Here is a 15,674-nt window from a genome sequence, read left to right on the forward strand (position 1 = left end):
ATTTTTGTGTTGGTTAATGTTGATAGGCTTTGGCTTCCACCTTGAATCAGGATGACTCCAAAACCCAATCAGCTGTAGACGTACAACAAATAATTACTTGCTGAGAATTTCATTAAAGTCCATCCAGTGGTTCATGAGCTATTTTCCTAACAGACAGACAAACGAACACACACAGGCAAAAACACGATTGCTGTATGGCCTTTGGCGGCAGGTGATAACTACATTAAAGCAGCCCAGGTTTTACCTTTTACCGTCAGACTGATTGTTCTCACTCTGAGACAGGGACAGAGTTGATTTGACTTGTTACTCTCTGGGTGACACACTGAGTCAAAACAGGAAACCAGCGGCAGAGTAAAGAGGACGCTATCAGTGCTGCCACAGGCCCCCTGTCATCGTGTCCCCTCCTCCACCACAGGTCCTGATTCTTGCTCTTTAAAAAAAACGACAGTATGTGATTGAAGCGGAGGCCCTGTCGCAGTGATCGCAGGTGATGGTGGGGTTGTACTGTTATTTATTTTTTTCCCTCTTGCCTTTTTGCAGCGGCGGCAGCTGTCTGCCTTGTCGAAGAAGCGGAACGCTGTTGCGCGGTGTTAAATAAAGACCTGTGCTGGTTGAAGCCAGGAAGTTATTTTCTCAAGCTCAACTTCGAAGCCCTTTTTGGCCCTTGACACACTGTGGGGGGACTCCTTGTAGTTTTAAATATACCTGAGGCTGCAGCCTTTGCACCACATGTGTGTGAATGTTAACATCAGGAGCAGAGTGCACAGCAGCTTCTCACATGTTGTCTTGATTTTGGCTTTTAGCTCCAGAAACATCTGTATCTGAACACCCGGTAAATATGCAGTAAAAACAAAAGAAACTGCATTTTCTGTGGAAATGCAGTGCGGCCGCTGAGTGCTGAGGGACTGCTGACGTTTGCTGAAGAAGCCAAAATGCAGCCGTTAACACTAAAACAAGCAGAACAGAGGCCGAAATGAACAGAACACTAGCTAGAGGCTAAAAGCGGCAGAACAGAAGCTAAAGCTAAAATTAGCTAACAGATGCTGCAATTAGCAAAACAGCAGGTAAAATGAACAAAACAGGTGCAATAAGCTAAAAAGGAGAGAAATTGTAGCTAAAAGAAGCAGAACAGTAGCTAAAAGTAGCAAAATAGTAGCTAAAAGTAGCATAAGATGAAAAAAATAAACCAGTTTGCTGAAGAAGGTTTCAAAGAGAAAGAGATTTTATTTTAAATAAAGTTAAATATTTTGAAAAGTACAAAAGTTACAAAACCAAAACTAATTTGCTAAAAGTGTACAGAAGAAACTCTAAACAGTCAGCATTCGTGCACATATTGACATATTGATAAAACATGTCATGAACTCTTTCAATGTGGTGCATTTCTTCCCATCTTATCCACAAAATCTGTTGGTCGTATCACAGCTGTTCAGCCAAATCTCTGGGTTTATTGAAGTTAACTTGTGTGAGATAAAGTCAACACAGACAGAAGGTTTGGTCTCATTAGGGAAGTCAGTGCAGAAACATTAAAGCACCCTTATTACTATTTTTACTAAAAGAATTCAGTCTGTATATTGTCCCACAGCCTCTGAATAAAACATGCAAAATATACATCAAAAAATGTGTCTGGATTGAGAGAAGTTTGTTGTGACTTCTGGTAGTGTAGACAACGTAGACAAAATTAAGCAAAAACAAAAGAACGACTCACAAGGAGCAATGAGATCAGTGGATTTTGACTCCAGACAGACTCCACAGTAGAAATATTATTTAAAGTTTAAACGAGTCACAGTAAGGTTGGACTTTATTTGGCTGAACTGACAATCTGATAGCTTTTACGCTTTTTATCTTTTCAGTTTTAGTTTGAAGATTTTTCCGTAGATTGTCCAACTGACAGTTGTTGTTGTGAAACTCCATTTTTTGAAACACTTTCAAATCTTTTGCAAACAAACTTTTATTACTCCCACAGTTCAGAAGTCATTTTTCCAATCAAACACCTCAAAACGTTGTGCTATTTTAAACAATCAGACATCAAAGCATGACTGGGAATAGTTTGCTTTGTCTTTTTATGCTCTACTTTGATTTTAGCTACAATTTAGCCATTTTATATTTGTTTTAGCTGCTGTTTTGCTAATTTTACCTTTTGGCTACTTTTTTTTCTGGTGTTAGCTTTTAGATGCTGTTTTGCTAATTTGTAGGTATTGTTCTGTTGGTTTAATCATTTGGCTACAGTTCTATTAATTTTTGCTTTTAGCTACTGTTTTACTGGTTCCAGCTTTTTGCTCCTGTTTCGCTCATTTTAGCTTTTCGCTGTTTTGCCCGTGTCCTTTCAGTCCTTGTTTTGTCCTTTCCTTTTCTGGCCTAGAAAAATTCTACTCTCTTGTCTAAATCATATTTCTTTCCTGCAGATGGGGAAAAAAAACAAGTTTTCTTGTGCTTTAATGAAACTCAGATTTGAGATAAAGTCTTCAAGCAGTGTTCCTTTTCTGCAGAGCATGACCACATACGGACGATTTGACAGAATGTCAGGGATTCATGCTTTAATGGCCTATTGTGGCTAAACTGACTTTCCCCGGTTTTACATCCCTGTTTGGTCCCAGTGTCTCAGCGTGAGCGTTCACCTCCGCACCCCCATCTCAGTGTGGCATCTTGATGAAAACCACATCACGCTATCTTATCCTCTCACACGTTCCTTTGGCTCTAAAGCCCTAACCACAGTTTGACACCTCCTTTCTCTTTCTTCTCAACTCTCCCCGCTCTTTTTCCCCCCACCCAGGCAATCAGGTCCTGCTCCTTTTCCTCGGGCTCAACTGCATTCAGTCCCCCCACTGGGAGTGGCCGTCCAAAGCTCGTGGACCTCTCAGCTCAGCCCACCTGCAGCCAGCAGATAGGGACAAAGTGTGAACACAATGAATGATTTACTGGACGCTGCTGACCGCAACTCAGTTCTCTTTTCACACAGGAGGTCCACGAGCGTGTTGTTTTCTCGCCTGCTCTTAGTTTTAAATCTTACCATCCTGCTGCTTGAAGGGATTCAGTTTTACTGTAAACCAGCTGAATGACTCAACGCCGAGCATCACCCTGAAACTCTGACCCGGGGTCAGCGGGGCTGAGTTTGTTCCGAAGAAAACTTTGAAAAAAAAGGACATGAAGTTAACTCATGCCCAAGAGATGTTTGGATTTATGTTGTAACCTCTCCACAAATCAACTTCCTCATCCATCACTGTGATCAGTAGGCAGCATTGCAGCCGTTTCTGGTTGTAAATTTCACCCACCAAATCCCAAGAGTCTTTGTGGGGAGGTGAAGAAAGTGGCTGTGTGTTTCCTGGTCATTGTGTGCCTGAGGTGAAGCAGCCATTTAAAAGGTCACAGTTCAACGGGCTTAAAGAAAGCTTCCAGTCCATTTCTGTGTCCGTCTAATTATTCATCAACTGGTTGGAATAATTATCGCCTGCTGCTGAAGGCCAAAGGGTGATAATGTTTTTCTCTGTGTCTGTGTGTCTGCCTGTCAGGAAAACATCCCATGAATTGTTGGACTGATTTTAATGAAACTTTCAGAAGGAAGTCACTGGATGAACATCTACAACCGTTTGTCTTTTGGAGTCAACCTAATTCAAGATGGCCTGACCTTAGAAAACAACTCAGCCATTTTTTACAGATACTGAGCTAAGATTGTGATAGTAGCTGAGGGTCATACCCAACATATACTCTAAGCACTCATTGCACAACATCTCTGCTTGGCATTGACTGTTACAGTCAACATTGTCTGTCTGTTAGCAAAATATCTCATAAACCACTGAGTGGAGTTTAATAAAACTTTTAGAAAGTGATCAATGAATATGCATCTACAACTGATTAATGTTTGGAGCCAACTCAATTCAATATGACTGCCACAGCTGATCAACATTAGCCAATGCAAAACTGACGATAACTTCATTAAAATTACAGATATTGAGCTAAAATCTGGTGTGGTAGTAGCTGAGAGTCCTCTTCATATATTCCACACATATTCCAAGCACTAACACAGATCTCACAGTATCACAGCCTTTACAAAGTTTGAACTAAATGGCAACTCGTCCCTTTTCACCATAAAATTATTTTAGTGTAAAACTCTGGCATGAGAGGTGGGTGATATGCATTTCTTCAAGGAACACTTGGACTTTATCATAGCTTTTTATGAAATGTAAGAATAAAAAACAAAAACTTGTTTCATTTTCTCCCTCTCTTTTCTCACATTTAGACAATATTAAAAAAACCCTGTCTTTGTCGGTGCATAAGGTGTAAAACTCTGTTCACAAGCTGTGAGGAGAATTATAAAGGCTGGGCTTTCACACAAACTTCTGCTGTTCCTGATATAAAGCTCAGCACAGACCATGTTCGTTTCAGCACAACTGATTTGATTCGGGGACATTTTATTCGTCACACATTTGGCTGTTTCTCACCCTGAACAGAGAACTGTGAAACCTGTTGCTGCTGCATTTAGATTCCACTTCATCTGTTTGGACTTCATGTGGAAAAGAGTTGCCTTTCACAGTTTTTTGTTTTAATCTAAATGAAAATTAAAGGGCTGAAATTCCTGAAATATTTCATGCCACATTTTTAGACTGAGATCAGCTTATACTGAGAAGTTATGAAGTTGTAGCTGTTTTGGTCAAACCTTGATTATATCATACATGCAACTCTTTGTTATCTCACATGATCTGTTAGCACTTGGAGTATGTGTTGATGGTCAGCTACTAAAAGAGTTTTAGTCATTTTTATGTTTGCTGGGTTTTTTTTAATTAGCTGTCGTGGACATCTTGAATCGGGGTGACTCCAAAAGTTAATCAGTTCTTGGTGTGCTTCCAGTGATTACTTCCTGAGAGTTTCATTAAAAGCCATCCAGTGGTTCATAAGATTATTACCTCCACCAAGGAGTCCATGTCTTCAGTAGCATTGGTTGCTTTGTCCGTTCGTCTGTCTGTAAGTAAGAGTACTCTGCAACTGTGTAGGATTGTCGAACTGCACAGCTGGACATCTCCTGGGTCGAGGATGATCCTTATTTGTTTCAAGGTCAAAGGCCAGGGTCACAGGTGATTGGTTTGTTGTTAAATTTTGCTTATCATATAAAAGAAGAGGGGTGGCACAGTGGCGTAATGGTGTAGTGGTTAGAGCTGTTGTCTCCCAGCAAGAAGGTTGCAGGATCACTTCCCGGCCTGGGGCATTTCTGGGTGGAGTTTGCATGTTCTCCCTGTGCACACGTGGGTTTACTCCGGGTACTCTGGTTTCCTCCCACAGACCAAAAACATGCATGTTAGGTAAATTGTCCCTGAGTGTGAATGGTTGTTTGTCTTGTTAGTCTCTATGTGGCCCTGCGATGGACTTGTGACCTGTCCAGGGTGTCCCCCGCCTCTCACACAGTGACTGCTGGGGACCCAACCTGCGACCCAAATGGAGAAGCGGGTAAAGAAAATGGATGGATGGATAAAAGAAGAGATGGAAGCTGTAAATAACCTGCCACTGTAGTGACAGGGCTGTGATGATGTATTTATCCAAGTAAAAGATGAACTCTGATCTGTCCTGTTAACAATCTACAAACCCTGAAGCTACAAATAAAATCCAACCATTTGAGCTGCCTGTGAATAAGAAGGACTGGTTGATGAATTTTATTCCTGTCAAGGAGGTTGTCGGCTCTGAGCTTTCCTCTGGTGATGGACAGACTAACAGATGAGGTCAGACAGGAATCCCGGTGGACTATGATGTTTGCAGATGACATTGTGATTTATGGTGAGAACAGGAAACAGGTGGAAGAGAACTTGGAGAGGTGAAAGTATGCGCTTCAAAGATGAAGGATAAACGTTGTAGGAAGACAGAGTACCTGTGTGTGAATGAGAGGGAGGCAGGTGGAGCAGTGAGGCTACAAGGAGCAGAGGTCACAAAGGTGCAGGACTTCAAGTACCTTAGGGTCCACTGTCCAGGAAAACAGGGAGTGTGGTAAAGAGGTGCAGAAGAGAGTCCAGGCAGGATGGAGTGGATGGAGAAAAGTTTCAGGAATGGTCTGTGACAGAAATGTGGCAGCAAAGGTCAAAGGTCAAAGGAAAGGTTTACAGACAGTGGTGAGAGCAACTGTGTTGTATGGTTTGGAGAAAGTGGGACGGACAAAAAGACAGGAGACAGAACTGGAAGTGGCAGAGCTGAAGACGTTGAGGTTCTCCTTGGGAGGGACAAGGATGGACAGGATTAGGAATGAGGTCATCAGAGGTACAGCTCAGGTTGAAGGACTGGGAGATAAAGTTAGAGGCCAGACTGAGATGGTTTGGACGTGCAGAGGAGGGACAGTGGGTATATTGGTAGAAGGATGTTAGAAACAGCTGCCAGGAAGAAGACAAAGAGGAGATATATGGATGCAGTCAGAGAGGACATGGAGGTAGTTGGAGTGAGGACAGAGGACACAGAAGACAGAGTTAGATGGAGGAGGATGACTCGCTGTGGTGACCCCTGAAAGAAGAAGAAAAAGGTTGTTTTCAGTAGCGTTGGTCTGTTAGCTGCAAGATTTACTTAAAACTGAATGAACAGATTTTGATGTTTTTCAGGAAATATTGGGATTGTCACAAAAAAAAAGTGATTAAATTTTGGTGATGATCCAGATCCCAATCCAGATTGTACAAGAGTTTAATAGCGTCAGTGACCCTGTAGCCTTGGTTTGTACTCTGAGTGCTTCTCGTTGGCAACGTTTTAACCCTCCCGTGGCCTTCGGGTCAAATTGACTCGAAGTTACAAAGGCTTCTCTACCTCTCTCTGTCTCTCCCACTCTCTCTTGAGGACTTCAGAAGGGTTAAAAACAGATCTTATGCTTTTACTTAGCAGTCAAAGTCTAAGTTGAAGATGACTGTTAGCTACTACCACACCAAATTTTAGCTCAGTGTCTGTAAAATCGACTGAGGTACAGCCAATTTTGTTTGCTAAGTTTGCTTGTCAGTGGCAGCCATCTTGAATGCTGTTCATCCAGATTTTAACACAACTTTTCTGAGCGTTTCGTTAAAATCTTTCCACTGGTTCATGAGAGATTTTGCTAACGGGACAGACAACTGCTCTCACACAGAAACAGAAACAAAAACATTAGCACCTTCACTTTTTTGTGGCGGGTGATAAAAGAGTGGCAGCTGATTTGTCCCTTCGTAGTTTTTGTTTTAAGTGAAGATAAATGTAACGAGCAGAGAGCGAGAGAGCGGACAGGAAAGACAGGAGAGGCTTGCATATCAGCAGAGTTCTTATCTGTGGTCGAGCTTGTGAAGACATTTCTTGATGTGTGATTTTCTACAAGTCATTTCTCGTCCACAGCAATCACAAAGTCATCTGCCTGTCATAGTTTGGTATTTTTCAGTTTGTTGTTTTTGATTATTGTCTTGTTTCAGTTTAGTTTTCCTGTTCATGCCCTGTCACTCTCCACCTCCCCAGTACTTTTCCTGTTAGGTCTGCCACGCCCATCTCCACCTGCTTGTAATTATTCTCACTCACCTGTGTCCATTTTCCTCATTATCCTCTGTCTTTAAGAACCGGTCATTCTCATTCACTACTCACTGGATCATTCCGCTTTGTCTGCTCTTTGCCATGCCATGCCATGCCATGCCATGCCATGCCATGCCATGCCATGCCATGCCATGCCATGTCTTGCCTTTCATCTAGTTTTGGATTTTGTTATTGTTAGTTTTTGCTGCCTCGTCAGCCTTTTGTTATGTTAGAGTTTTATTTTAATAAACTAGTTTTTTTGGATTAAGATGAGTCTGCGTTCTGGGTTCGCCGCCATAGTCCCACCCCCTTGACACTTCCAGTGTCATTTTTTGGTGACCGTTGAGATGGGAACCCAAGCTGACAGCCCAGAAATTGTTTTTGGAACCGTTTCTTTCTCAATCTTTTAATCACCCGCAGCCAAAAGGTGGAGGTGAACGATTATGTTTTTGCCACATGTGTTCACGTGTCTGTAGCTTTAGCAAAATAGCTCAGGACCCACATGGCAAATTTCAAAGAAGCTCTCAGAAAGTAATCATATGTTGTACATCTACAACTGAATAACTTTTGGAGTCAATCCGATATAAGATGGCTCCCATGGCTAACATTAGCCAACACGAAACTGCTTTTTATCTTTAGCCATAATTAGCTAAGATTTGACACGGCAGTAGCTGAGTCATTCCCAACACACACTCTAAGTGTGAGATCTCGCAGTGAGATCACGCATAACGTTATTTTCAAGGTTTGACCAAAAATGATTGCAACTTATCATTTCTCAACACAAAATGATTTTATTTTAAAACTCTGACTTGAAAGGCAGCGGGTGACATCCCAAAGCCTGTCATAGTATAAGCTTGCAGGATGCAATCAAAATTTTATTTGGAAATTGTTGACATTCAGAACTAGCTGAGAGAACAACTAAACAAAATGAAGAAATCCACCCCCTCCACCCCTGGTGTGAACTTTTAACAACTCCTGACCACTTAGCAAGAAATGACAAGACCATCGCTGCTCTCCATTGCGAAATCAGTTCTGCAGAAGCACAGCTTGAAGAGCTGTGAAAACAAAAAAAAAAAAGCTGTCCACAACAGTGACTGTGACTTTTCTTATCTAACACCCAGAACATCTGCACCAACAGTGACAGCAGAGGATATTATCTAGCTTGTTAGAACCGAAAAGCAGAAGGTCCTGGTTCCTTTTTTCAGAAGTAGTTGAAAAACAGAAAGACTCTCAGTTGCTCTTTGTAGCAAGATTTATTAAAGATGTGTTTTCTTTGAACAAAAACTGTCCAATTAATCAGCCATTTTGTAAAATATGACATCAAGATAAATATCTCAAATGTGAGTTGAGATAAAAAATAAACTAATTTCCTTTTTTTAAAAATCTGGTTCAGTTTTTGGTGGAAGCTGTAAATCTACAGTGACTTGAAAAAGTTTTCACATTTCTTGAACTTTCCCTACATTTTGTCACGTTTGTCACCTAAAAGGATTTTACTGGGATTTTATTTGACAAATCAACACAAAGCAGCACATAATTCTGAAGCAGAAGCAAAATGATTCGTGGGTTTCCGTTTTTTTTTCTTTTACAAATAAAATCTAAAAAGTGTGGTGTGCGTTTGTATTCATTCCCCTTTACTCTGATTCCCTGAACTGAAATCCAGAACAACCAACTGCCCTCAGAGGTCACCTAATTAGTAAATAAAGTCCATCTGTATGTATTTATATGTGTGTAATTTATGGCAAAACAGCAGCAAAAAGAAAGTCGTCGAAAGAAAGTCAGAAGAAGTCCTGTTTGCAGTTTGACACGAGCCATGTAGAGACACAGGAAACACGTGGGAGAAGCTGCTCTGCTTAGATCAGAACAAAATTAAACTTTTTGACTGAAATGCAAAATGCTGAAACACTGAACATCACCCTGAACTCAGCATCCCCACTGTGAAACATGGTGGTGGCAGGATCATGCTGTGGGGATGATTTTCATCAGCAGGGACAGGGCAGCTGGTCAGAGTTAATGGATGGAGCTAAAGGCAGGACAAACCTGGAAGAAAACCTGTTAGAGGCTGCAGAAGACTTAAGCAGGACAACGACCCCCAAACATCCAACCAGACCTACAATGGAACGGGTCAGATCAAAGTATATTCATGTGTTAGAATGGCCCAGTCAGAGTCCAGGCCTAAATCAAACTGAGAATCTGTGACAGGACATGAAAACTGCTGTTCAGACGCTCTTTGTCCAACCTGACTGAGCTTGAGCGAACGAGTGGGCAAAAGGAAAAGGCAAACATTTCAGGCTCGAGTGTAAAGTTGGTGGAGACAAATCCCCCAAAGTTTACAGCAAAAGGTGGTTCTACAAAGTAGTGACTCGGGGCAGCAGAAAACAAATGGGTTTGTGTTCAGTTTGTGGTTATGTGACAAAATGTGGAAAAGTTTGAGGGGTGTGAATACTTTTTCAACACATGTACGCTCAGTCAGAAACAGAAATACTGTAACTGGTGCAGCTGAAATATGAAGGTGTGACAGCAGATTTTGTTTTTCGTTGTTTTTCGTGGACAGTTTCTTGGTCTTAGTGGTTGTCCTTACTTCTTACAGGTGTAGATTCTGGGCTCTATCAGAACAGGTATGTATACTGAGATCATCTGACACTCAGATCACTCCCAGGTGGAGCTTATTACGTAGCTTCTGACTCATGGTTAGGACTAACATGCATATCATTTCAGGCTGATAGCTTTTAGAATGATTTAGAAACAGTCTCGTTTTCATTTAACTTCATTAATCTGGAGTGTTTTGTGTAGGCTTATTACTTATATTCCCATTGAAGATCCAGGTTGCAATGAGTGGGCCATTTGCTGCTCTGTCACTCATACTGAATCAGTTGTGGAAAAGTGACCTTTCTGAGGGTTTCAAAATTCGCCCATGCTTCAGAGATTTCATCACTGACCTGTCCGGCCCCGATCTTATTCAGAACAGGATTTCATAAGACGCGGTGATGATGCACCAAATGTCACAGACTGTGGATGCGACATTTGAAATACGAGCTTCTTCATCACTCTACAAAGCAAAGGTGGAGCGGTAATATTTTTGCCTGTGTGCATGTGTTTGTCTGTACCAGCCATCCTAGAAAACACAATAATGGCAATAATTCAGTCAGTTGTACAGATATAGAGCTAAAATCGGATGTGATTGCAGCTCCTCAGTTTGCACTCTGCTAATTTATTGTGCAAGATCTGTGTTTAAAACTTATGTAATAACTATTGGAGTCAGTCTGTCTGTTACCAAAATACCTCATGAGCTACTGGAGTAATTTTATTTTAACTTTCAGAAAATAATCAATAGGCTAACATTTACAACTGACTAACTTTGAAAGCCAGTCTATTTTACAATGGCTGCCATAGCCAACTGATCTCAGAAGACACTAAAGTAGCTATAATTTAGTGAGTTTTACACATATGAGGCTAAAATTGGGTGTGGTCGCAGCTGAGAGTCATCCTCAACACAAACTCGAAGCTACTCATTGTGTGAGATCTTTGCTTTAAACTTTAGCATTAAACAGTTGGAGTCAATCCTGTTTGTCTGTTAGCAAAATATCTCATGAACTACAGGACATATTTTTATGAAACTCTCAGTAATGAATCTTTTATCACACATCTACAAGTGATCATTGTTGACCTAATCTGTTTTTTTTTTATCCATGCAGTAGTTCATGAGATATTTTGCTAACAGACAGACAGAGCTGACTGCAAAAAGATAGTGGCAAAATTGTTTAGCTTACTTTAAAACCTCCTTACTTCATTTTATTGAGCTACTCAGTAAACCTGTTGACCTTGCTCTCTATTAGACATCTGGTTGCATTTTGACTAGGATTGAACTGAATATTTCTTTATTAATACCCAAGAAGAAAACAATTTGCCGCAGTATAAAACACAATCAAAAAGAAATAACAATGTAGGAAGAGATTAAATTAATAACTACTTTTTAAAGTTGAAAGTTGTTATCAAATAGTGATTCTCAGCTGTGTGAGAGGTTTCTGCCCTCTGTCGGTGTGTTTGTGTGTGTGAGACCCCTCCGGTGCAGCAGGGGGCGCTGCCTTTTAAAACGGCACCGGTACCGCGCGAAAAGAGAAGTGACGTCATACAGTTCCCCGGAAGTTTGGTCCTACTCAGCGTTGTGGAAGAAGAGGATTTGAAATTCACGGAGAAAATGGTGAGAATATTGAGCTTTAACATTTATAATTTCCACCTATGAATGTGTAGAGCCGTGTCGGGGGGTGGAGGCGCGTACCGAGCGGTTTGAGGCCCAGATGGGGCTGGATGTTCGCGGATGTCGGCTTGTTCCGATGAAGAGAGCCACTCTACTCCAGCGTGGCAGGCATGGCTGACGGAAGCTCAGCTGGCCTCCTGGATCATCTCCAAAGCTTTAAACGGGACTTAAAGCTCCTGTGCACAGCACCGTTCAGAGCAGCCGATATTTATGTTTAATGATTGTTGCAGAGTTAAGGCTTGTTTACTTTCTTCCAGGGTTTCGTGAAGGTGGTGAAGAACAAGGCCTACTTCAAGAGATATGAAGTCAAATTCAGGAGAAGAAGAGGTAAATGTAAACATTTACTGTGCAAGTCAGATGAAATACTCCTAAAATCCATGAGATCGTAATAACTGGTCATTTCTCAAACCGCAGAGGGGAAAACAGATTTCTTTGCCCGCAAACGCCTGGTTGTGCAGGACAAAAACAAGTACAACACCCCCAAGTACCGACTGATTGTCCGCTTCTCCAACAGGGATATCTGCTGCCAGGTCAGTGATCCAAAGACTGAGTGGAATCCATAGGATCACATGTTCAGAAAGGCTCTGATCTCTGGTCCACCCTCTTCTCTCTGTCCAGGTCGCCTATGCAAAGATCGAAGGAGATCACATCGTGTGTGCTGCTTACTCTCATGAGCTGCCCCAGTATGGGATAACTGTTGGCTTGACAAACTACGCTGCAGCGTACTGCACCGGCCTCCTGCTGGCTCGCCGGGTAAACATCTTTTATATGTTTCAGAGATCGGACCAGTCGGATTTATCACAAATCCTGTCAAATTAACATGGCTCCCCACTTTGTAGTTGCTGCACAAGTTCGGCATGGACCAGGTGTACGAGGGCCAGGTGGAGGTGACTGGAGACGAGTTCAACGTGGAGAGCGTAGACGGGCAGCCTGGTGCCTTCACCTGTTACTTGGACGCAGGTTTGGCCAGAACCACTACAGGGAACAAGGTGTTTGGCGCTCTGAAAGGGGCCGTCGATGGAGGTCTGGCCATTCCTCACAGGTCAGTGTGACGTGAGAGCAGAGTTTAGACGTTTGTTCAGGATCACACAGAAAATTCAGCTGTGCACCAAAGGTGTGAAGGAAAACAAAACAAGCCAGAGGATCTACTGGGTATATTTATAGCCAATAAAAATGTTTAACGTGAGTTACAGTTTGAGAGCAGCGAAAAGAGTCGTCTGTTTGTGTCCAGGAAGAGAAACACTTATACAGCCTGCTGTGTTTAACCCAAATCAGTTTTCCAGTCTTGTTTCAAACAAAAGTATTGTTCAGTTCTCCTTTGGTAATGGTTTAGTTCATTTTACATATGTAGGTTTAAATATGAGTTGTGTTTAATATTTGCATGGATTACAAATAACATTGCCAGATTTTTAAATGTTAATCATTTAGATATTGACATTATCCACACAATTAAATGTGTTTAAAATGGACAGAAGAAAGACAACTGTAGAGTAGGCAGCATAAAACCTCCACGGTAAAACATGGGGGTGTTGAGTTAAATTATGTTCACCCTTTGAGATCTGTTCCCCCAACTAGGTGTAGTAGATTTCCTGCTACAACGAACAACACAAAATAAAGAGATGAAAATCTTTCCTTTTAGCATTTTAATTTAAATATTGTTAATTAAAACAACAGATCTCAGTAGAGGAACGAAACTTGACACACCACCAGGGCAAAGTGCTAAGCATTGGCAAAGCATTGACTTGGCAGAAAATGTAGCTTCAGAGTGAAGTGCAGTAAACGTTTTGGTGGTTCTGTTTCCCTGTCGACTCAGCTGCTGCTGTGTGCATCGCTCTCGTGTTGCTGTTGAACAAAAGAAGCTGTTGCAGAGCAAACAAACCACTGTTTTACTGTCAGCTGGCTGGAAGTACTTCCACATATTAAACTCTTTGGCCTTTGATAACCTCTGTGACCCGGCTTGTTTTGAAGACCGTTTTTTCACCATGACAGGTTGAATCTGCAGCTCAGGCCCAGCCAACAGGAACTTCACTGACGTACGCAGCGCACACTAGTGGTGTGGAGAAAAACTATTGATTTTAGTAGAAACTTTCAAAAAATAAAAAATAGGGTTGTGAAAACTATGTCTGCTAACTATCAAATAACGATTATTATCGTTATTGTCAGCGATCAGGCAGACTATTCGCTGCAGCCCTATTCACGTGAAAGGCACTTTTATTTTACAAAAGACTAAAAGGTTATTAATCCACTGTATGATTCAGTGAAAAAATGTGGTTACAATACAAATATATGGAATATAAATTAAAACAAAATTCATGGGAAAAACACATTTCAAGGGCTGTACAAAGTGTCGAAAGGGCATTATAGTGCTGATTTGCTAGTTTTATTTATTTTATACGACAACCTATGTTAGAATTAATACTTAAAGTGAAAGCTTAACAATAAGATGTTAAACAGTTCCCTGCTTGAGACAATTCACTGTTCTTTAAGTGCAATAATAACTCAATAATGTCACTTTGTGAACGTGGCTTTTCTTTTTCTAACCGAGTCACGTTTATGAAAGAACATTATCTAGTTTGGAAACATTGCATTTGTTGCACTTAGTGTTGAAGATGCTGCACAGTCTGACCCCGTCTTGACATTTTTCTTTGCTTCTAGTCTGAAACGGTTCCCTGGTTACGACACGGAGAGCAAAGAGTTCAACGCAGAGGTGCACCGGAAGCACATCATGGGCATGAACGTGGCGGACTACATGTCCTACCTGATGGAGGAGGACGAGGAGGCGTACAAGAAGCAGTTCTCCCGCTTCATCAAGAACGGAGTCACACCAGATATGGTAAGATCGGTCGTTCAGCCTCTAAACGCCTGTTCTGGGTTTCTGCTTCTGTATGATGATACGCCGAGTGCTGAGCAAAATGTAGTTGGTCCTTCATTTGCATTGGCTGATGTTTGCTGTTCTTTTCAAGACGGGGCTGAAAGAAGCAAGAAAACTGTCCGTGGACAAGGTGAAAGATGCTTGGACTGATGCTTAAATGTCCCTTTTGTTTTCAGGTCGAAGAAATGTATAAAAAAGCACACGCCGCCATCAGAGCGAACCCTGTACATGAAAAGAAACCTAAAAAAGACATCAAAAAGAAAAGGTGCATTTGTGTTGTTCTTTTTCCTCCAGTCAAGTCTTTAAAATGTCTGTTGATACTATTTAAAATGAACCGAATGTGTTTCAAGACAAATTCCTCCTCACGTTATAGGGCTGTTTTGAGTATTTTTAAGTTTGCTTACATTTTATAGATGGCTCCTTTAACGGCCTCACTTTGACATTACAAAGGCTTTCGGCCTGGCAAGACTGATGAGCTACCAACTAGTCTGAATGCAGCAAAGACCAAAGTAGATTGCTGCTGTTTTAAAATCTCTCCATCCTTTACAACTTCATAGACCATGACTGTCAGTTTCTCATTACGGGATTATTAATATTCAGTTTGTTAGCCCGAACAGTGGTAGCTCCAGCTGTAACACTTCTAGTCGAATCAGGCAGGAATTTTATAATTCTTCTGCTAGAATAACCTAGTAATATGAAGTTGACAAATTTAAAGGTTTAAAATTATATTTTGGCGACTTTTTGAAGTGATGTTTTGTCTAATAGTTGATTACTATTAGTCAGAGTATCATCCATTTCTGAAATGTTCCCAGATGCTACCTAAACGGACATTTTTTCTCTCCTGATGGATTGAATCTTAATGAAGTTGGTTTTTGTCTCTTTTCCTGCAGGTGGAATCGCGCCAAGCTATCTCTGGCACAGAGGAAGAACCGCGTCGCTCAGAAAAAGGCCAGCTTCTTACGAGCGCAAGAACAAGAAGCGGGGGACGGTTAGGGGCCACGGCTAAACTCCGACACATCACAGGCAAATAAATCTATTCAGCTCAAGCTTGTGCCTCTGTTTGCT

General features: G+C 41.4%; 1 protein-coding gene across 1 annotated transcript; it reads left to right on the plus strand.

Annotated features, from left to right (window-relative positions):
• Window positions 1–11,506: 11,506 nt before the first annotated feature.
• rpl5a (ribosomal protein L5a) lies at window positions 11,507–15,655 on the plus strand. Its single transcript, XM_017430720.3, has 8 exons — window positions 11,507–11,680; window positions 11,995–12,064; window positions 12,152–12,267; window positions 12,356–12,490; window positions 12,577–12,779; window positions 14,393–14,570; window positions 14,786–14,874; window positions 15,500–15,655. The coding sequence occupies exons 1-8, from the start codon at window positions 11,678–11,680 to the stop codon at window positions 15,600–15,602; spliced, it is 897 nt and encodes a 298-aa protein (XP_017286209.1). The 5' UTR covers window positions 11,507–11,677; the 3' UTR covers window positions 15,603–15,655.
• Window positions 15,656–15,674: the final 19 nt, after the last annotated feature.

Source organism: Kryptolebias marmoratus, linkage group LG20, assembly GCF_001649575.2.
Source record: "Kryptolebias marmoratus isolate JLee-2015 linkage group LG20, ASM164957v2, whole genome shotgun sequence".
Classification (NCBI taxonomy): Eukaryota; Metazoa; Chordata; class Actinopteri; order Cyprinodontiformes; family Rivulidae; genus Kryptolebias; species Kryptolebias marmoratus.